This window comes from Furipterus horrens, unplaced genomic scaffold (assembly GCF_987537825.1).
Source record: "Furipterus horrens unplaced genomic scaffold, mFurHor1.1.pri manual_scaffold_17, whole genome shotgun sequence".
NCBI lineage: Eukaryota > Metazoa > Chordata > Mammalia > Chiroptera > Furipteridae > Furipterus > Furipterus horrens.
The window spans coordinates 116,197,687-116,217,090 of NW_028327187.1; the positions used below are offsets into that span (position 1 = coordinate 116,197,687).

At 53.7% G+C, this 19,404-nt stretch overlaps 2 protein-coding genes across 3 annotated transcripts in view; both read right to left on the bottom strand.

Annotated features, from left to right (window-relative positions):
- LOC149991894 (protein Shroom2-like) overlaps window positions 1–19,404 on the bottom strand; it is a 93,389-nt gene that overhangs the window by 28,522 nt on the left and 45,463 nt on the right. For both annotated transcript variants that reach the window (XM_090265163.1, XM_090265164.1), the window contains exons 2-4: window positions 16,094–16,245; window positions 5,872–6,003; window positions 953–3,300 (exon numbers count right to left, since the gene is read on the bottom strand). In XM_090265163.1, the coding sequence (XP_090121289.1) occupies window positions 953–1,570 (618 nt within the window). In that variant the 5' untranslated portion in view covers window positions 1,571–3,300; window positions 5,872–6,003; window positions 16,094–16,245. The remainder of the gene's footprint in view (window positions 1–952; window positions 3,301–5,871; window positions 6,004–16,093; window positions 16,246–19,404) is intronic.
- On the bottom strand, window positions 1,710–18,519 carry LOC149991895 (protein Shroom2-like). The gene is made up of 4 exons (XM_090264174.1): window positions 18,397–18,519; window positions 16,094–16,245; window positions 5,872–6,003; window positions 1,710–3,393 (listed from the first exon to the last, which is right to left on the bottom strand). Exons 1-4 carry the CDS (start codon window positions 18,517–18,519, stop codon window positions 1,710–1,712), a joined length of 2,091 nt encoding a protein of 696 aa, XP_090120300.1.

The window sequence follows — 19,404 nt, forward strand, 5'->3', positions numbered from 1 at the left end:
GCAGAAAACCGGGGAGAGAGGAGCTACCTACATTTCAAGTATGGATATATATAAGTAGTTCGCTTCACATCAAGTTTTTACCTTAAAAAAAGTGCAATGCACCCATGGGTCAGGATTTTTTTTTTTTAATGCTTTTCTATCCTATAATTATTTTGACACCGAGCAGGTGTTATTTTTAAAACTAGAACTACGGGAAATAAAGGAGTGGGCGAAGTAATAAACATCTATTTCTAAAACATGAAAAAAAAAAGTGCATTGCTATTCAATTACATTTGCCCCAGAGAAATCTTTAAAAATATTTGCAAAAACAACACAATAATAATAACAATAACAGAAAGAACAGATACTAAAAATATTAAGTGACATCCATGTTTGAAAAATGGCTATCACTAGTTTTCTTAACCCTTGACATAAAATACCACTTTTCATTTCAGGGACCAACTTACCATTTTCTCATTTCCTCCAAGGCCTCGGCTTTGGATTAAGGCAGAGACAGGCTCATGGGGCAGAGGGAGACAGCAGAAGCAAGGGATGACAGGAGGGGGCCAGGAGCTCCAGGTGAAATTCTGGCACTTAACACTGCCACTGCCCTGGCTGGGTGGCTCCGTGGGTTGGAGCATCATCGGGCGCACCAATAAAGGTTGCGGTTTGTTCCCCGGTTGAGGCACATACGAGAGGCAACTGATCAATATTCCTGTTTCCCCCGCTTCCCGACTCTGAAATCTATATATATCTTCAGACGATGATGTAAACAAAAAAAAATGTGAACGTACAGATTTTTGCCCCTGGGTCCCTTTCCCACAAGTTCAAGGTGGAAGAACCAGTGCCTGTCAACGCTGCAATGACTGGATACAGGTCATGCTGGCATTGGGCCATGATATTTTAGGGGCGTTCTATACCTGCCTTCAGATAGCTGTCGGGGCAACTGTCCTCACCTGAGCGCGATACTCACCTGTTTGTAGAGGTCTGTGGACGGCGACGAGCGCGACCGCTCATGCACGTGCTGCAGCCTCTCGCTGGGGCCCAGACTCGCGTCCAGGATGTCATCGGCCGAGTGGTACCTGCCTGAGCCCCTGGCTTCCGGGCCTCGCCTCTGTTTCCTCCAAGAGGCCTGATACTCTGCAAAGGTCCCCAGCCTCTGCGGCGGTTCCGAGGTCCCCGTCGTTCCCGCTTTCCTGGGACCTCCCGCGCTTTCTCCAAAGGAGGTAGTGCGGGCCCTCTCCAGGGGCGGAGGCTCGGCACCCGGGTCCCTGTGGCCCTGCGGCCCGTCCAGCTTCGCCTTTGGGCCTGCGGGAAGCGCTGGCCTCGGGCCGGCCCTCTGTGGGATCAGACGGCTGGTTTCCTCAAAAAACTTCCACCTGTCTGCGAACGTCCCCACAGCGTCCTCGGGGTGCGGGCGGGGGCGGCGACCCCCTGAGAGCCCCACCTCATTCATCTTCTCCGGCTCCGAGTAGGACTTCAGTTTCTGCTCCACCGTGAACCGTCTGCGGCCCCCAATGCGGGCCAGGTGGGGCGCGCCCCCTCCGGCCGAGGGCGGCCTGGCCCGGCCCGCCTTCCAGGTGTGGGGCATGCTGTTGGGGTCCGGGCGGTGGTTCTCAGCCCTGGGTTCTGGTGACCCGGCGTAATGGTCAGCAGGGCTGGGGTCCAAGTCGCGGCGTTTAAACGACGTGGCCCTCAGGACGCGGGCTTGGGCCTCCTTCAGGTGGTCCTTATAGGTGCCCAGGAAGGACGGGTCCGGGGGTGGCGGCCCCCCGCCAGCCGCCAGCCTCTCCTGCAGCTTCCTCGGGCGCAGCCAGCGCCACGGTGCTCTTGCTCTTCTGCAGCTTGGCGCGCCGTTGCTGGATCTCGTTCCGCAGGGTGGTGGCGAACCGGTCGCTCCGCCGCGTGGGCTTGCCCACCTGGGCGTCGAAGGGCGGGGGCCCCTCCTGGCTGTCCACCGGCCGCCGGGCCCCCTCCTGGGTCAGCGAGTGCAGCATGGGCGTCTTGTGCGCAGAGATCTTGCCGCTTTCCCCGTCGGCCCACTTGAAGCCATCAGCGAGCTTCTTCGCACCGGCTCGGTCGCCATGGCTGGTCCTCTGCAGCTCCTCCATCCTGGAGGAGCGGCCCCCCACTCCTCTGTCCCCTGGGTCGCCCCTCTCCCCCTCCAGGGCCTCCTCGTCCTGGGGGCGGTGAGAGCGGGGATTCTGGCCCGCCGGGTGTGTGGCAGGACACACGAGGACGCCCAGAGGTGACGCACAACGCCCATGGTCCTCACGGAGCTGGGACGCCTGAGGGCTCCCCGCAAGGCCCGGCCTTGGGCTCACGGAGGGGTAGTGGCTCTGCCCCGCGCCGTCCCCCTTCCGGTCGGCAGCACTGGGCCACCTGTCGTCCTGGAAGCGCTGGGCGGAAGCCTCCAGATGAACCCCGGGGAGGGCCCCACGCGGCAGCTCCTGGAGGGAGGCGCTCCCGTCGCTGTACTGGCGCGGGTGCTGGCACCCGTGGTTAGATGGTGGGCAACGCACGTCTGTGCTGGACAGGGAGGCCTGCAGCCGGCTGGGCGCCCCCAGGTGGGCGGACGGCCACGCGCCGTCCAGGTGCGCGTCGGCTGCACAGCCGGAGCTCCCGGGCCTTCTGCGGTCCCCGGGGCGCGCCAGCCTCCGCGAAGGATCGGCGGGCTCCGCTCTCCAGTCACCGCGGGGCTGAACGCGGGTCACGCCCACCAAGTGCTGTGTGGTGGCCGAGTCTGAGAATGGAGCGCCCTGGGCCTTGTCGTGGCTCTTGGTGGCTGCGAAGCTATCGCTGCGGAGAGGGGGCAGGGGCGGGGGAGGGGAAGCAGGTGCTTTCTTCTTATCGGGAACGTGCCAGACGGGCCCAAAACTGGCTCTCCCCGCCGTGGGCAGCTTGGGCTCAGGCGCATCCTCCAGCCTGGGGCTCCTGCTGCCATCCCGGGAGACCCTGGGCGCAGCGGGCCAGAGCCTCTCCTCCAGGCCCTGAGGGTCCTGCCGGCCGCCGCCGGGCCGCGAGGCCTCCCACAGGCCCACTTTGTAGAGGATGTTCTCCGTGGACGAGGCGTCGGCCTTGGGGGAGGTGTGGTCGGGCGTGCTGCAGCTGGTGGAGAACGAGCCGTACGCCGAGTCGCGCTTGCTGGTGCCGCCTAGGCGGTCAATGCTGCTGTTGGACTTGGCGGCCGAGAGGCGCCCAGAGGGGGGCGGCTGGGAGGGCTGGTCCAGGCTGTCCACGCTGCCCAGGGAGCTGAAGTGGCCCGAGGCGCGCTGCAGGCTCGTCTGCTCCCATGCGCCCGACAGGTCCTGCGAGGACGAGCTGTTGACGAGAAGAACCACAGGGACGGCTTGCGTGAGGGTCGTGTCTGCACAAAGGAAAGGGAGGGCCAGGGCACCGGGAACGGCGCCGGCCCTGCACAGAAACACTGGTGCCAGGGCGAAGGGAAAGCGCCTGGGAGTGGGGCGTGGCCCGAAGTGTGGGCGTGGCCCGAGCTGTGGGCGTGGCCCACCTGGGCTCCAGCATTTCAAAGAGCACGGAGCGCAGGCCGCAGGTGACCCCTACATACCTGCCCATGCTAGTGACCCATCCCCGGGTAAGGACAGCGCCTGTGAGCGAAAAACGGTTTTTATAGACTTTTTAATGGTTGTGGGGTGGGCTATGATGAAAAGAATAATTTTCATGACTCATGAGAAGACAGGTTGGATGGTTTGGGGCTCCTTTCGAGCGACAGGTGAGTGGCCTAAAAAGGGCACGTTCAACACATCCCTTTCGCAAAGCCACTACTAAAGTGGCAAGAGCACCCTGTCGGCTCATAGCCCGTGGAACGCCGGGTACGTGAGTCCGGGGACAGACTACCTGTGCCACCAAACGAAGCTGAGCGCAGTGCCTAATGAAACTGTGCTGAGCTCACCTGTAGCTACCTGAGTGCCCTGAACAGGGGTCCCTGACTAGGATGGGGTCTAAGAGGAGGAAACGAAAAATCAGGTGTATCGCAAGCAGGGGATCCATCGTTCACTCAAGAATGACTTCTGTGAGGTCCTAACAGTGTAGCAGTGTATCCAAGAAAGTGCAACTCTTTCATTAGAGCTCAACAGAGCTAGAACATGCATGCTTCAAGGTTAAAAACACAACAAAACTAACAACAAAGAAAGAGAAGACCCTATGGCATCATGCACACCTATACATGCATGAATATATATGCATAAACAAATGCATGTATAGATACACATGTGTGTGCATATATGAATATACACTCACACTTGCACAAGCATGCATAAACAAATGTGTGCATAGATGCATGTATGTACAGATAGGCATGCATGCATGTGAGCAGGCTAAGTCATCTGAGGGACAGAGGTTTGCGTGTCTGCCCTTTTCTGTGAGGACAGACCAGGCACCCTTGGCTTAAATGAGGCCTGTTCCATCCAACCTCCCACCAACAGTCCTGAGCTGACTTTTCCATGAGATCCCATGTCCAAGGACATACAAACAACTCTGCACACAGATGGGGCCTCCTCCCTGTCTCTTTCATCCAGAAACCACCAAATGGGCTGAGCGGATATCGTAGGACAGGAAGTCGGCACAGTAATGAATTAAAAGGCCCGCTTTTCACTGAAATCGTACCACTTGGCTGACGGTCTGTGGTTTTCCACATGCACCCGGGGCACCCGTTGCCATGATGTAGCATTACCACGGTACAGCTACGGCTGTATCAGGCACGTACTGCCTTCACTTGACATGAGTCCTTTCCGATGTTGCAGCGGACTAGTATTGTCAGCCAAAACCTGACTTGACCTGGTTAGGTTAGCCCCAAAACAAACACACCTATATAGATGCACACTCACAGATGCACACACTTACATGCATGTAACGAAGGAATAAGGAGGCACAGACACGTGTGCACAAATGTGCATGCACTCGCATGCACATGTGTAAACAAACGCACGTACACATGTGTACAGACAGGCATCCACATGTACTTACACATAAACGAATGCGTGTGTAGGTACACTTGTGTGCAGACATGCATGCAGTCATGCATGCCCATATGCACAAACAGATCAGATACATGTGCATGTGTATGCATTCACATGTGCCCACATGCATGCACACATGTAGGTACACCAATATGCATGCATACACATAAGAGCCACATTATTACTGTCACTACTACTGTCATTCTTCTCATAAGTCACTAGTGAGGACATTGGCCACTAACCTGAGGTGACTGGTCGGTGCTCTATGACTAGCAGGAGCCTCTTCAAGCAACACCACCCAGGTGCTGTCCTGTGGTCACCAGGCATTAGCCGTCTGACCCTGAAATGTGGGTCCCAGGTAGGCCAGGCTAACCGGCACCTCCCCTTGCACTGACCCAGAACTAACAGCCACCCCCTCTGCCTCACCCTCATGGAGGAACCACTGGAGGGCTCAAGGCAGGTCGCCACCTGAGCACACGGGCTCTGGAATCCCGGGCTTCCCAACCTCCGCGGCAGCACCTGGGGGAGCTAATGCACAATACACCTGCTCAACCCACATGGCTTCGGCCTTTCAATCCATGTGAAAACATCTCAAAACAGGGGCATGGCTGTGGGCACACGGGTGACTCAGAACAACCAGCTCAGCTGGCCCTAAGGAATTCAGCCCCAGGCTCTTGATTCATCCATTAAACAATACCAAGGAAAAGCAAATTACTCGTCCTCACTCTTGGCGCACCAGGGCACCTGCCTGCACCGTGAACGACTACAGAGTCCTGCCAGCAGTGGTGTGTCAATGGCCTTTCCTCGTCAGAAAAACAAAACCACTGAAGCCGAGGCAGACACCGTCACAACAGAGGTGAGGGGTGTTCGCAGAGCCTCAGACCACCCACCCTAGGGGGACGCGCATGCCTACCTGGCGTGGGGGCGGCCGTGCCAGGAAGGGCAGGCGCCGGCGGAGGACAGCTGACAGGTGGATGTCTCGGGCTGGCTGTCGGAGAACTTGGTGGCGTGCCAGGAATGAGGCCTCCAGCTCAGGTCATTCCTCCTGAAAAAGAAGGCAGACGACTCAGGGGGTCCACGCATGGCACAGCTTCGCGCCAAGTCTGCACAGACAGCGCAGCCGCTTCTACGTGGTGTGGAGAGCACTGATTTCAGGCGCTTCTGCTGGTCCCTGGGCATGGACATGCCTTTTAAACTTCTGAGACCCCAAAAGGTGAGCCAACCCTTATTCTTCCAATGCATTCCAGCCAAGTAAACCTTGCCCTTCTCTCCGCACTGAGACCAGAGACAGAACCTCCTAGCTTTCCTATTTCGGCACAGCTTTGGGCGGGCCCTCGGCTCTCAGCACAGCGTTGCGGGCATTTTCACCCTTCTTGGGGGCAAAGTACCGGGGCTGGAGGAAAGTGCCAGGAGTCCCCAGCTCAGCTGGGTCTCCGTGTGGATTCCTTCTGTTTATTTACTCACTTGAGGAAATACGGCTACATCGTAGTAAACTATGATTAGCAGCACATGGGCCCCTGAACCTCTCACAGTTCCCCATCATGGGGTGCTCACGGTGCCCCCATTCAGCAGGTCCAGTCCAGGGCTTCCGAACACGGTCTGAGCCTTTCCCAGTTCCCACTCCACAGTCCGCACCATCCCGTGGGTGGTTTGTTGATTTTCTGGCCACACCTGCCCAGGTACAGCAGGCGCGCCCAGCTGGAAATGTCTCCAGCTGCCATCTAACTGTAACAGAGCCTCTGGGCACCTCTGGCATTTCCAGGCCTTCCGTTTAGCAGCGAACGACCTCGCGGTGGACGGCTGACCACCCGACAATGCAGCCTCTCTGAGTACTTGCAGGAGATCCAACCATCTCCCAAGCAGGCAAAAGCATTCAAGAATACCATGCAAGGAAGAACATTAGAGGAAAACCCAAAGAGCATTTCGAACACAAACCACCTGACAACTCCGGTCATCAAGGAGGAAAAAGACCTCGGGGCAGGACGTGCAACGCAGGGACTGTATGATAGCTTCCCATGAACTCAATAAAGCACTAGACACATGAAGGTATCACGGCGTGGAAATAAATCAAGGGCGGTAAGACCAAGACAGTACCTCCTGGAATGTCTCAGGACCCTCGTGAGGAAGGTCCTGGCCACGTGCATTTCATGCTCAGATGGCTTCGTCTGTGCTCCTATCCCCACCACTTCTTTCATCCTCCTTGAGAGTTAATGAATGGAGGAACCCCCCAGGCTGATGGAAACAGGGGGCAGAGAGAGGAAGAAGGCTGGGGGCGGGGGCTGCCTTACAACCTGAGGCCACAGTCCTACCCTGTTGCTGGCATGCCTGGGGCCATGTTGTTTTTCCTTTTAGAAAGATAACACACAGACCCGGGTCTCTGTTTCAAGAAGACACAGTTGCCCTGGCAGGGTGGCTCAGTGGGTTAGAGCGTCGTCCCATGCAGCAAAAGGTTGCGGGTTCGTTCCCCCGTTGGGGGGGGGGGGGCGTGAGGGAGGCAATCGATCAATGTCTGCGTCTCATTAGGTTTTTTTTTTCCTCTCTCTCCCCCCACCCTTTCTGTCTCTAAAATCAATAAACAGATCCCTGCGTGAGGATTCTTTTTAAATTAAATTAAAAATAATAAATAAAAAGGAGGCGCCGTCAACAGTTACAGTATTAATCAGGGTTTTTTCTTTGTTTGTTTGTTTTGTTTTGTTTTTAAGAATGACCAAAAGAAAACCCCCCTGGAAAGGCTTGATATAAGCGAGGACGCCACCATCACTGGGAACAGTGAAATTTTCCTAAAATACTTGTGCTTTCTGTCAAATGCTCTGAACGTCCTAGCGCGCGATGCACGCATCTGGGGACTGGAGAAGGTCCCCGCGGGCTTGTGGGCAAGCGCCCCTGAGGCCTGAGAAGGCTGGATTTCTGATGCCACGAGACGGAAGGCCACTCACTCAGCACTGAGCGCTGGTCACCGTCCCCAGCCTGGGACACTGCTGCGCAGGAAAGGCTGCGGGCAGAGGTCTGGCGCCCCTTAGCGTCCGCACGCGCGCATCCCGCGTCACAGCCGCTGATGCAGCGGAAAGGAGGACGCGAGTTTAAGGTCCTTGTGTCCCCAGCACTGAGGTGCTTCTTCCCACACATGATGCACAGTCAGGGGGCTTTCAACGGCCAGTCCCTGGAGATGCGGGGGCTGGGGGGCGCACGCAGATGGGCCAGAACAGGGGAATAAGACACCGTGCCAGGAGGGCCTGAAAGACCAACACCAGGCTGGACTCATGCAGGCGGGGGCGGGGGCGCGTGTGCAGGGGCCCTGCCACCACACCTGAGCCAGCCATCTGCTCCCTCAGGCCAGGCCAGGCCCCAGCACAGTCAGGAGACACATCCCCAAGGGAACCATCTAACAGGAAGGAAGGAAGGAAGGAAGGGAGGAAAGGAGGAAGGGAGGAAGGGAGGGAGAACGAATGGATGGGAAAGCCACTCCAGAGGCAGGCTGGAAAGGCTAGGAAAGCTGCGGATCCCTCATTCCAGCCCCAAAGGGAGGCCAGCACAGCTTAACCCACACCCAGGGCTTGGGGCAGGGACACGAGGGAGGAAACCAGTGAGGGGAGCTTCCAGGGGAAGCAGGACAAGCCCACAGCCACTCCCCCCGGAGACACAAGCGGCACCCCCGGGGCGTCCCAGCCTCTAGGTGAGAACTGCTTCCCGCCCAAATGTACATCTTATTTTGTTGCATCCTCTCTGGGATTGCTGACGAGGGTCCATCTTTGGGTCTCGAAGGTGGCTCAGCCCTCAAAGAAAGGGCTGGATGATCCAGTCCTCAGGCAAGACGGCAGTGGAGGTGGGCGTCCCTCCTGCCCTCTGCCAGGGGACATGCCTGTCAGCTCACTCCGCACCCAGCACCCCAGAGCGCAGAGCCCAGCCACTTGCTTGGGGTGCTTCTAACATACGTGCCATGCTTGTACAAACACAGGGCAGAGCACTGCATACGTGACTATATACATTTAGCAGAAGAAAATTTCCACCCCTGGAAGCCTTTCGGGGAGCTCTCTAAAGGCCAGAAGACCCCATCCCCACCACCACCACCACCACCACCACCGCCACCAAGCGGTGGTCAGACAGGGTGACGCTGTGCATGCTGTCACACTCGAAAAAATCCACAGTCCTACAGGGTGGGAGTTGAGCAGTTCCTGCCTTTCCACATGAAGAAGATGAGAGAAAGGTGACAATTCCCAAATGACCCAAGTCACTGAGACAGGCACAAGACATCAACGCTGCCTGCTAAGCCAACGCCAGGGCCCGCAGAATTCCCACAGGACGAAAGCGGCGGGGTTCCTCTGTACCAGGCCAGCCGGCACCCCTGGTCTGCCCCACCAACGGCAAGTACCTGGCTCTCGTTCCGGCCTCTGGAGTTCCCCCAGGCTGCTGCCCGACCAGAGAAGACCGCATGGGAATGCCACCTAATGAATCCAGGCAGAACTGGAGCCCAGCAGAGTGATTTCGGTTTTTCCCATTCACTTCTATCATCTTCACATCAAGGAACCTGTCCTCCTAATGAAAAAAGCAGCAAGACGATCTCACCAGCACCAGCAGCACTAGGAAGGCTTTGTCCAAACCACCTGGGTTCACAGACCGGCGCCCTAACTGTGTCAAAGGGCACCCACACACTCTCTGGCTACATCTCAGCCAAGTGGATTGTCCGCAAAGAAACGCAGGACGCTCACATGTGCAACCATTACGTAACTCACTGTAAGTGGCCGTGAGGATTAGCAGTAGGGCTGAGAGTCTTATCTATAGAAACAAAGACACGAAAGGAAGCGAACCCTGTTCTGCATGTCTTAATATGTTACAAACCATCAGCGTTTTCAAGGTAAATTTTACAAGCATCACTTGCATGCCTTGCCATGAAAAACATTTTTTTACTAGCCTCGACTTGCCTGAGAATATGAAACATCTCAGAGTTAAGAGATTCATCTGATTAAATGCTTATGCCGCACACAAAGCCTAAGTCTGAACACAAGCAACTTTTCCAGAAATAAAACAATTCTCATCTACATGATTTTTTCCCTGATTTTAATAAAAGCTACAGTGTTCACATCACAGGAAAAGTATCTGTCTCTGCGTGGTGACGGATGTTAACAAGACTTGTTGTGATCATTTTGCAATATGTACACCTATTGAGTCATTTTGTTGGACACCTGAAGGTAGTATAGGTCAATTATATCTCAACTAAAAGAATTTTTAAAAATGGAAAACAGTTCAAACAGGTGAGGGTGTCTATCCAGCATAAATCCTAGCTTTACTCTGTTTTATCACAAAACAGGTACAATAGCAATGGACCGTAATCTGCAAAATGCTCAAAATACAAACTTTCCCCTGAAACATGAACAAATGATCTCAGACCACCCTCCCAAAGCTCCCGCTTCGTACACCTTCCTTCGGAACACACACCGTTTCTGCCCCCAGGGGGAGCCCACAAACGGGGGTGCGGAGACACAACCTGCCGATGTCCTAGCCGTGCCTGTCTTCCAGCTGCACTGCGGTGCTGAGCGGCCTCCGGAACACCAGAGGGGGGGGCCCCAGGCAGGGCTCCCTGCCCGGCACAGCCCCAACTAGCCGGGCACGGGGGCACGCTACTGGCTTGGTGCAGAATTCACTGCCACTTCGTGACCCCAGAACCCCACACAAGCTGTACGAAACATGCTCCTAGCAGGCCCCAGTGCTGTCACTAGATCTGACCCCTAATGCATCCCCAGCCACACAGTCTGAGTGACCCTGCAAGAACCTGCTCCCAGGGGGAAGGGGGGGCGGGCATTAATTGGCTTCTGAATACAAGCTTAGTGGCCATAAGGAGTCACAACAGGGCTTTAAGGTGGCCAACAATTGCAGGAAATGGCAGGAATCCCCCCCCCCCCCCGCCCCCCGATAATCAGGCCCTAGCTACACGGCCTGCCACACACCGCTGGCTCAGGAGTAAGGCTTGCGGTCAGGTGGCGGCCATACGTTGCTATGAATGAAGCCAGAGTCACTATATAAATTCAGAAGAGACACGAAATACTCATTAGAAGCTTTAGGAGATAATTTGTGGCATGACATATAGAAGAAATTTTCCCCGAGGCGTTTAAAATCGTATGTCCTCTTGAGGAGCTGTATTCGTGGTCATCAGCCTGACGGGAGAAAAATGGCTGTGTGTCCCACACGAACAGCCTAGCTGCAGCAGGGCACAGCCAGCCAGCCCCCGGCACATCCCCCATGGGGGCCTACCTACTAAGCCACACTCCGCAGGGGACCCAGTTTCTGGTCTTAAGTCTTTTCCCCAGCACGTTTGCCTAAGGTAGGGGTAGGGCCACCAACAAAATCGCCTGGGGCCACCTGGGACAGTTCCGGAGCCGGGATCCACTCCAGAACTGCCCAGCAGGACTTCCAGGGACAGCCTGCCGCCCCAGGAAAGGAGTGCAGGAGAGAGCAGGAGAGAGGGACAAAGAGAAGGTGACCAGCTCCTTAGCCAAGCAGAGACCCAGAGCAAAGTGCCCGGCGGAAGGGCAAGGCAAACTCCACCCGCCCAGCCTCTCCTCCCGGTCTGACAGTCGACAGGACCCCTGGGCTGAAGCCCCCGCCCCACCTCGAGGCCCCACTGGCCTTGGACACCGCGTGGGCACCCTGGCGGAGAGCATATGAGCACTGGGCAGGGATTCCTGTTACACCCTGTTTCCAGCTGGCACCCCAGGGGAGGAAGGAGACGCCCTCGCTCCTCTGTCTGAGAAACTCCACCAGGGGAAGAAAGCGATCCTGTGTCTCCTAACGCACCGCTCCCCAGGACTGGCTCCTCCGCAGCGACAGGATGTGCGCTGCCCAGGCCTCCTGCAACAAGACGCCACGACTCTGTGAAACCGGCTGAGCGACCGCTCACGGCCCCACTGGCCACACGCACTGCGGCCAAACCAGCCGTCGGGACAGCAGACACAGCAGCCATCCCAGGCGGGAGGAGGTGAGCACGTGAACCCCGATTCCCATTTTGTTGACAAAAGCATGGGCGTGTTTTATGCTGAGGTGCACACACCTCTTTCCCAAGAACCACCACGCCCGCCCTGGCCACCCTCATCGTTCAGAACACTAACCCAACTTCCGTGTTTACCAGAAAAACCCACCCTTTCTTAGGGTACCCCAGGCAGGCAGGCACTTGAATCAGATGCAATAAGGCCAACTCCTTATGTGGCCACCCTCTTGGGTAAGGGAATATATGCTATTTCTGTGTTCAATGAGTTTATGTACACAGTGCCTTTTTGTAAAGGCATTGCTTTTTCAAAGAGTGGGTGATCCATCTGGGACCTCTATGTAAAGTGCTAGAAAATGCTTAGTAATCTAGGCCCTGGCCAGGGAGCTCAGCTCGTTAGAGAGCATTGTCCTGATTTGCTAAGGTTGCGGGTTCGACCTCCGGTCAGGGCACATACAAGACTCAACCAATGATGCATCAGTAAGTGAAACAATAAATCCCCACCACCATCACCACTCTTCCTCTCTCTCTAAGGTCAATAAAAAGAAAATGCTAACTTTTCTATGAGACAGAAGTCAGATTCATGGTTGCCTGGCAGTGGAGAGGGAAAAACAGCCAGATTTAAGCAGAGATGTCCGTGAAGACAGAAAACACGACACGTTATTGACTTAAGAGAAATCACTTTAAAAGCACCCATCGGTGCCTCTGTAATAAGGAAAATGACAAAACTTACTTTGGAGTTTTAGCGTCTTTACCACCTGTACCTTGAGGATTCCAGCTGACCGCATGCCAGCTGGTTTTTATATCCTGTTACACATATCACTCAAAATACTAAAAATATCTGAGCCAGATAACCATGCTCTGCACACCACATTTGCAGGAACCTGGGGATGTGCCATGCAGAAGGGATTCTACACAGTGGCTCCATCAACCCTTCAGGGCAAACACTGGAGCTCTCAAGTCCAAGAGCATTTCAGCCCCCTGGGCAGCTGGGCAGGTAGTGGTCCCCACGACCTTCTCCCATCCTTCCCATGCCTTTGACTCTGTGCTTTGAGCAGAACTCAGATGGTCTATTTGTATTACGTACCCTTCAGTATATTCCTCTAGTTCAAAAACTCGCTTCTAAACATGGGGAATGCAGCCCCACTTGACTCCCAATGACAGGAGTGCCCATCTGAACAATAAAACCACTTTTTCCCGTCACATTCACAGAGGGAACCAAACAAACATCACAGAAAATAAAATGTTCCTCTTAGGATCGATTGTAGCCTGCATACCAACATCTGCCCAAAGAGTCACTGTCTTTTTCTTGATCACAGTGCAATAAAGAAACCTCTGGTGCGGTGTGGCCAAAGCAGAATGTGAGGACACACTGACAGTTTCCAGGGACCAAATTTCTCTCTGACTCCTATGGGCACAGGCACACTGAACCCCAAAAGCTTCTCCTATTTAAAAATGTAAAGAGCCCCGGCTGGGTGGCTCAGTTCATGGAGCATCATCCCGTACACCAAAAGATTGCAGGTTCGATCCCCGGTTGGGGTGCGTCTGGGAGGCAACAGATCGATGTTTCTCCCCTTCCTCTGTCTCTAAAAATCAATAAAAGAAAATATAGCTCTGGCTGGTGTGGCTCAGTGGATTGAGTGTCAGCCTATGAACCAAAGGGTTGCCAGTTCAATTCCCAGTCAGGGCACATGTCCGTGTTGCAGGCCAGGTCCCCATTTGGGGGTGCAAGAGAGGCAACCACACATTGATGTTTCTCTCCCTCTCTTTCTCCTTCCCTTCCACCCTCTCTAAAAAATAAATAAATAAAATCTTAAGAAAAAAATAAAAGGGAGACCCTCCCCCCAAAAATATCCCAAAGTGAAGATATTTTTTAAAAAACGCAAGAAGCTTGATATGTTCTGCTATTACAAAACTAAGACACTACAAAATAGCTGGCCTGAGCAATGGTGAAGGTGGTAAATTTGTTATGTGTATTTTACCACAATTAAAAAATTGAAACTTTAAAAAAAAAAATGAGGCACTGCTATAAATGGAAGCATGTGTTCCACGTAGCTAGACTTGACACGCAGCCTTCCCCATCAGTCAATGCTGGTGGCATCTCTTAACGCCAGCACACGACAGCGTGGATGTTTCTAGTTCATCTCGGTCATCTCCCTCTGCTCAGTGTCTACGACCCCAGAAATAAAATTCTGCGTCCACGAAACGCGTTGCCAAACTGCTCACCCGGAAAGTTGTCTCATGTGTAGTCATATCAGCATCCTATCAAATAAGTCCTTGTTGTTCCACAATCTCACCACCAGAGGGCACTGCTGCTCTATCAGATCATTACGAGCGCAAACCTAGCATCTCGTTTTTAAATAAACATAGACTCCTAGGGAAGCATCTTTTCACAGGCTTGATTCCCATTTACGTTTCTCATTTTAGGAACTGCCAATTCGTGTCTTTCACCCAACTTTCGACTGGGGTGCTAATTCCATTCTTTATGTCTATTACTACTACGCCAACTTGGTTATTACACACCTGCTTTTTGGACCCTAGAATGAGACCTAACATTGACCAACACCTTTTTGGACCCTAGAATGAGACCTGACATTGACCAACATCTCGTTTGACCTGGTTAGCTGCAGCAGTGAAGATATTCGTGTCTCCTGATTCTGTCCCCCCAGGTGTCAACGGTTCTGTTCGTGTTATCTGCTGCTGCCTCCCAGGGCCACACGGTCCCCAGCAGATTCTCCATGATGTGCACCCAGTCCATTGGACTCCAGGAACTCAAGTCCTTCATGTGCCCTTGTGCACCAAGCACTACTTAACTGTTACGCAGCCCCAAGTCTGCCTCTGGCATCAACTAAGCCGGTACCTTTGCCGCAGAAGAGACAACTTTGTCCCCACAGTAAGCTGACGAGCTGGCTCAGTATTTTGGGGGCTCTGGCAGCCCGACCAGGTAGATAAGAGGGGAGAGAGGAGAAGAGGGGCCCACAACCAGCCTGGGGGCTGGGCAACGATCCCCAGAGATGCTTTCTAACGTCTCTGAGGACCCCCTTGTCTTACCACCCCTACCAGGACTGCGCTACATCCACCTGAATGATGTGAGAACACACGTCCCCTGTGAGGAGGCTTAATCAGGCAACCACAACGGAATGATTGTATGCTATGACCGTGCCTCTCATGTCCCATGCTCCCCAAAGGCCTCCGAAACTGCCATTCTGAGATTTTATTCGTCTAATTTACAGGGAGGCCAGCCTTTACCCCTTAGAAATAAGGTTGCTAAAGTCAGTTAGCAAAGAATGAAAGTCTTTTCTTCTTTGTTTATGAACCCCCTCCTTAAATGCTGTTTTAGTTCAAAAAGAAAAAGCAAAGTCCTTTGGGAATGTCTTCAAGCCTGCATTAAAAAAAAAAAAATTGAAGGAAGTGCTTGAGTCAATTTATTTTTTTAAATGTAATCAACCTCGGAAAGACTGCTATTTAAAAAGCAAAGCCACGTTTTCCTGTGAATTAGTGAACTACAATGCAAGGTGGAGAATTATTTCTAGATGAAAACAAGTCACAGACACCTTTGCGGTATTCCAGAACACTGTCGTAGTTCCTATGCGTAAAAGCATCGAGTTCTTAATTTCACTTTCTAACCTCTTCAAATCATCCAAATGTCTATCAACAATCTAATCTCTAGGGTCCGGCCACCTGCTCACCTCAGGCCTGAGCGCAGCTTAGGGAACACCTGGCAGCCACCTTCCCGTCTACCTGCAGTAACGCTACCTGCCGTAACAGTATTCTCGGCATAAAAACCCCAAATCCCAGTACCCTGCCACCTTGTGGAAGCAACAGGCAACAACACATCACTTCATTTGGGACAAAAGCCTAGTTTTTCTCTGCCAAGAAAAGAACCTACACGCTGCCAGAGAAAGATTCACTTGAGAAATCAAAACAAACCATCAGTGGTGACAAAAGGAATCTTTTTAAGCTGTGAATGCTTCATTCATCCATGGCCAAGAGACAGCCCTGTATATATATGCATGCATGCATACATGCATGTGCATGAGTGCGTGGGCACACACACACACAATTTAAGTCCATGTCAGGACTGTGGCAGACATCACATGTGGCTGTTCTGCTCCGTCCAGTGTGTCTTGGTGAACACAGCACGAGGCCCAGGTCTTACCTTCTCACGACCAGCTTCAGGGTCTTATGGGACCCCTTCACCAGGCAAATCGCTTCTTGTCTAAACCCTGACAGTCCGATGTCATTGATGCCCACGATCTCGTCTCCGGCCAGTAGCTTGTCCACCGCTGCGGCTTTACCTCCTTCTTCAATCTGCAATAAAGAAGCGAGTCCAGTGAGCCCCCACCATCAGCAGAGCCCACGCCCAGGACTCAGCCGGGAACACAACACGCCACCCACCCACAGGCCCGGTGACAGGCCTCCAGGCTCCCGAGGAGGGAAAGGGACCGCCTGGCCCTGGAGGCTGCGTGGCTCCCACACGGGGTCAGCCATTCACGAGGGAATGGGGAAGAGCATACAACGGTCTAACCACACAACCAGCCACAGAGGATCCGCAGACACTGATGCACTAGCAGCTTCTGTCACACACAATGTTAACGGGGTCAAGGCTCACCCACACGGAGCGTGTGTCAGAGCGCCATCCCTGTCTACGGCTGAAGATATTCCATCGTACGGAATACATTTTGCTCATCCACTTGTCCGTGGGTGGAAACTGGGTTTGTTTTTAGGCTTTGGCAATCAGCTGCTATGAACACTGCCGCACAGGTTTCTGGGTATGGGACTTCATCCCCCCCTGGGTATAAGTCTAGGAGCGGAATTGCTGGGTCTTAGGGCAACTACGGTGAGCATTTGGGGGACATGCCTGACTGCTTTCAAAAATACCTGGACCATCTTCCATTCCACATCAGCCCACGCAGGTTCCAATTTGTGTCCATCCTAGCAACTTTGTATCACTTGAATTCATCCGTTGCAGCCCTAATTAGATTACAATGCCAGGCTGGGGATATTAAGATATTTCCTACTCAGTGCTAACCACATATGCAGGCATAAATATTGACTGATTCCCTGGAAGCTTCACTGTTGCCCATTTTATAACGTTCATGTTGTAAAATCTTCATCCTCAAATCCTTCACCTAGTTTTTCCTATATAATAATAATCCAATTCAGTATCAATGAACCCAGCCTATTTTCTGTATTAGTACTTGGCAAGCTACGGCCCATGAGCCCCATCAGCCAGCAGCCTTCTTGTTTTCGGGGGGGACGGGGAGGAACGGTAAATAAAATTTTATTGGCACACAGCCAACCCATTTGTTCACCTACTGCTACAGGACAGAACTGAGAAGTTTGGCCCACGGAGCCAAAAATATTTACTACTTGGCTGCTTACAAAAAAAGCATGCCAACCCCTGTTTTGGACCAAAAAATGCCACTATCTTTACAAACCGCTAGGAAAACTTGTAAACAAAATGAACGGTCATGAGCACACCAGCGTGCACTGTGCCAGTCCATGGCTCCCCGACCGGACCCCACGGCTAACCTCAGAGCTACTACATCGAGTCCACGCAGGCCCCTGAAGGAGTGGGTTCTTCCTCCAGGAGCCCACGGGCTGGGAACTCAGCCGCGCCTCCCTTCTGAAACCTGGCATTTCCCCCAAATCCCCACCTAGATCCGAGGACAGCCGCACTGACAACCAACACCATAAACGGAACTCAAGACCACTATCAACACACATATGAAGCAACTCACTCAGTGATCGACTGGTTTGAAACATCTAGACAATTGCATCCCAACCTAGTACTAGACGGATTGTCAATAAATCCCCCCCGCCCAAGATTGCACCCTCAGCCAGGTAGCCGGGTGTCGGTTCCACAAGGCCGAGAGGTCAGGTCCAACGTGCCCCCCGTGGGAGAGGTCAAGGGGCCGTCCACAGGGAGGGTCCACTGAGCCGGGTTTGGGAGGAGGGCACCCAGTGAAAGGTGACCTACAGGTGGAGCAACCCCCAGCGGGTGGTATTGAACACTGGAGAGGTGGGGAGACTGAAGAAGGCCACCCGGACAGGAGATCAACGCACAGATGGCCACCAAGGATAGGCCTCTGGGCTCCCCACAGTTAGAGGCCCGGTGGGGGAGGGGCCGGCCAAAAGTAAAGGAGATGGGGGGGTCTTGAAAGATATAATTTAGCCCTGAAAGACACACCCAGCACTCCTCAAACTATAACGAGCAGACGAATCCCCAGGTTAAGTGCAGGGTCTGGGGCAGCAGGTGCAGGGTGGGGCCCGAGCATCCGCACTGCCAGGTCCTTTGTCACGAGCTCCCAGGAGCATCCAGGTGGAAGACGGGGACAGGTAAATAAGCACTGAAGACTCAATGACTTGGACCTACGTCTCCCCCCTTCAGGGGCAGACGTTCAAGGGAGACTGTCACAGAGCCCCTGGCAGTCGCTGTGGCCTTGAAGGAGTGCTGACGTTGGGGAAGGCAGCAGAAGGCACGAGGGTCAGCTGCACAAGGGAAGTAACGGCGCTGTGGAAGACGTCACCACGCACAGGTGCAGGGGTCCCGGCAGGATGCCGCACAGAGGGAGGGTTCATGGTGCAAGAGCGGGCGCTGGGCAGGACCCAGGGGAGGGCAGGACGCATGGCCATGCCCATCTGGGCTCCGGGCTAGCCAGCCTATCTCTCTAGGTGGCTGCCTCTGCCCACTTCTACGCCCTGACAAGAGCGGGAGAGGGCAGACTGGGAAAGTCTTCCGGTCTTAAGACGTTGGCTAAAAAGACAGGTGACAGGCTTGATCTTTCCACAGCTCCAGGGGCCCGGGAAGTCCAAGGGCAGTCCCCCCTCCCAACAGCTGGGGCACGTCTTTTTTCCCCAACACCTGCTTTGTTGAAAACTTCTTGACTCTCAGGAGCCTCACCTGCCTCCACGCTCACAGCCATCTCTCCTATCCCTGTATATTGTACGGCTAGTAGCTCCAGAACGTACCCATTCTGATCTCTTCCGCCTCCTTTCCGTGGACATACAATGGAGAGCAAAGCTGCCCCATCACGCAGACGCTATTGATTTTACAGCTTTTGAAAGGCTCTAATATCCCCAAGCTTCAATGCTAAGCTTAGGTGAGGCGTAACTGATCAGCTCCTAATGATGTTTATTAGCTGATATCGTCCACGGCTGGCCATATTCAGAAGGAAGAATAACTCCTCCCTCCCAGAAGAGACACCCTCATGCCTCAGCATAAACCTACCATTTATTCACAACAGACAGATGAAAAGATGGGTCTCTTCCCATACACCTTGAGAGTAGATATTTCTCCTTTAAACATCTATTTTGTGTTATCATTTTGGGAAACCTGCACCAGAGTAAAACAGCAAACACACACACACACACACACACACACACAGAGATTTCAGAGACTTAAAACACTGATATCTATGAATATACCTCACTTTTTTGTACTGCAAGAAAATCGTTTTTGTTCTT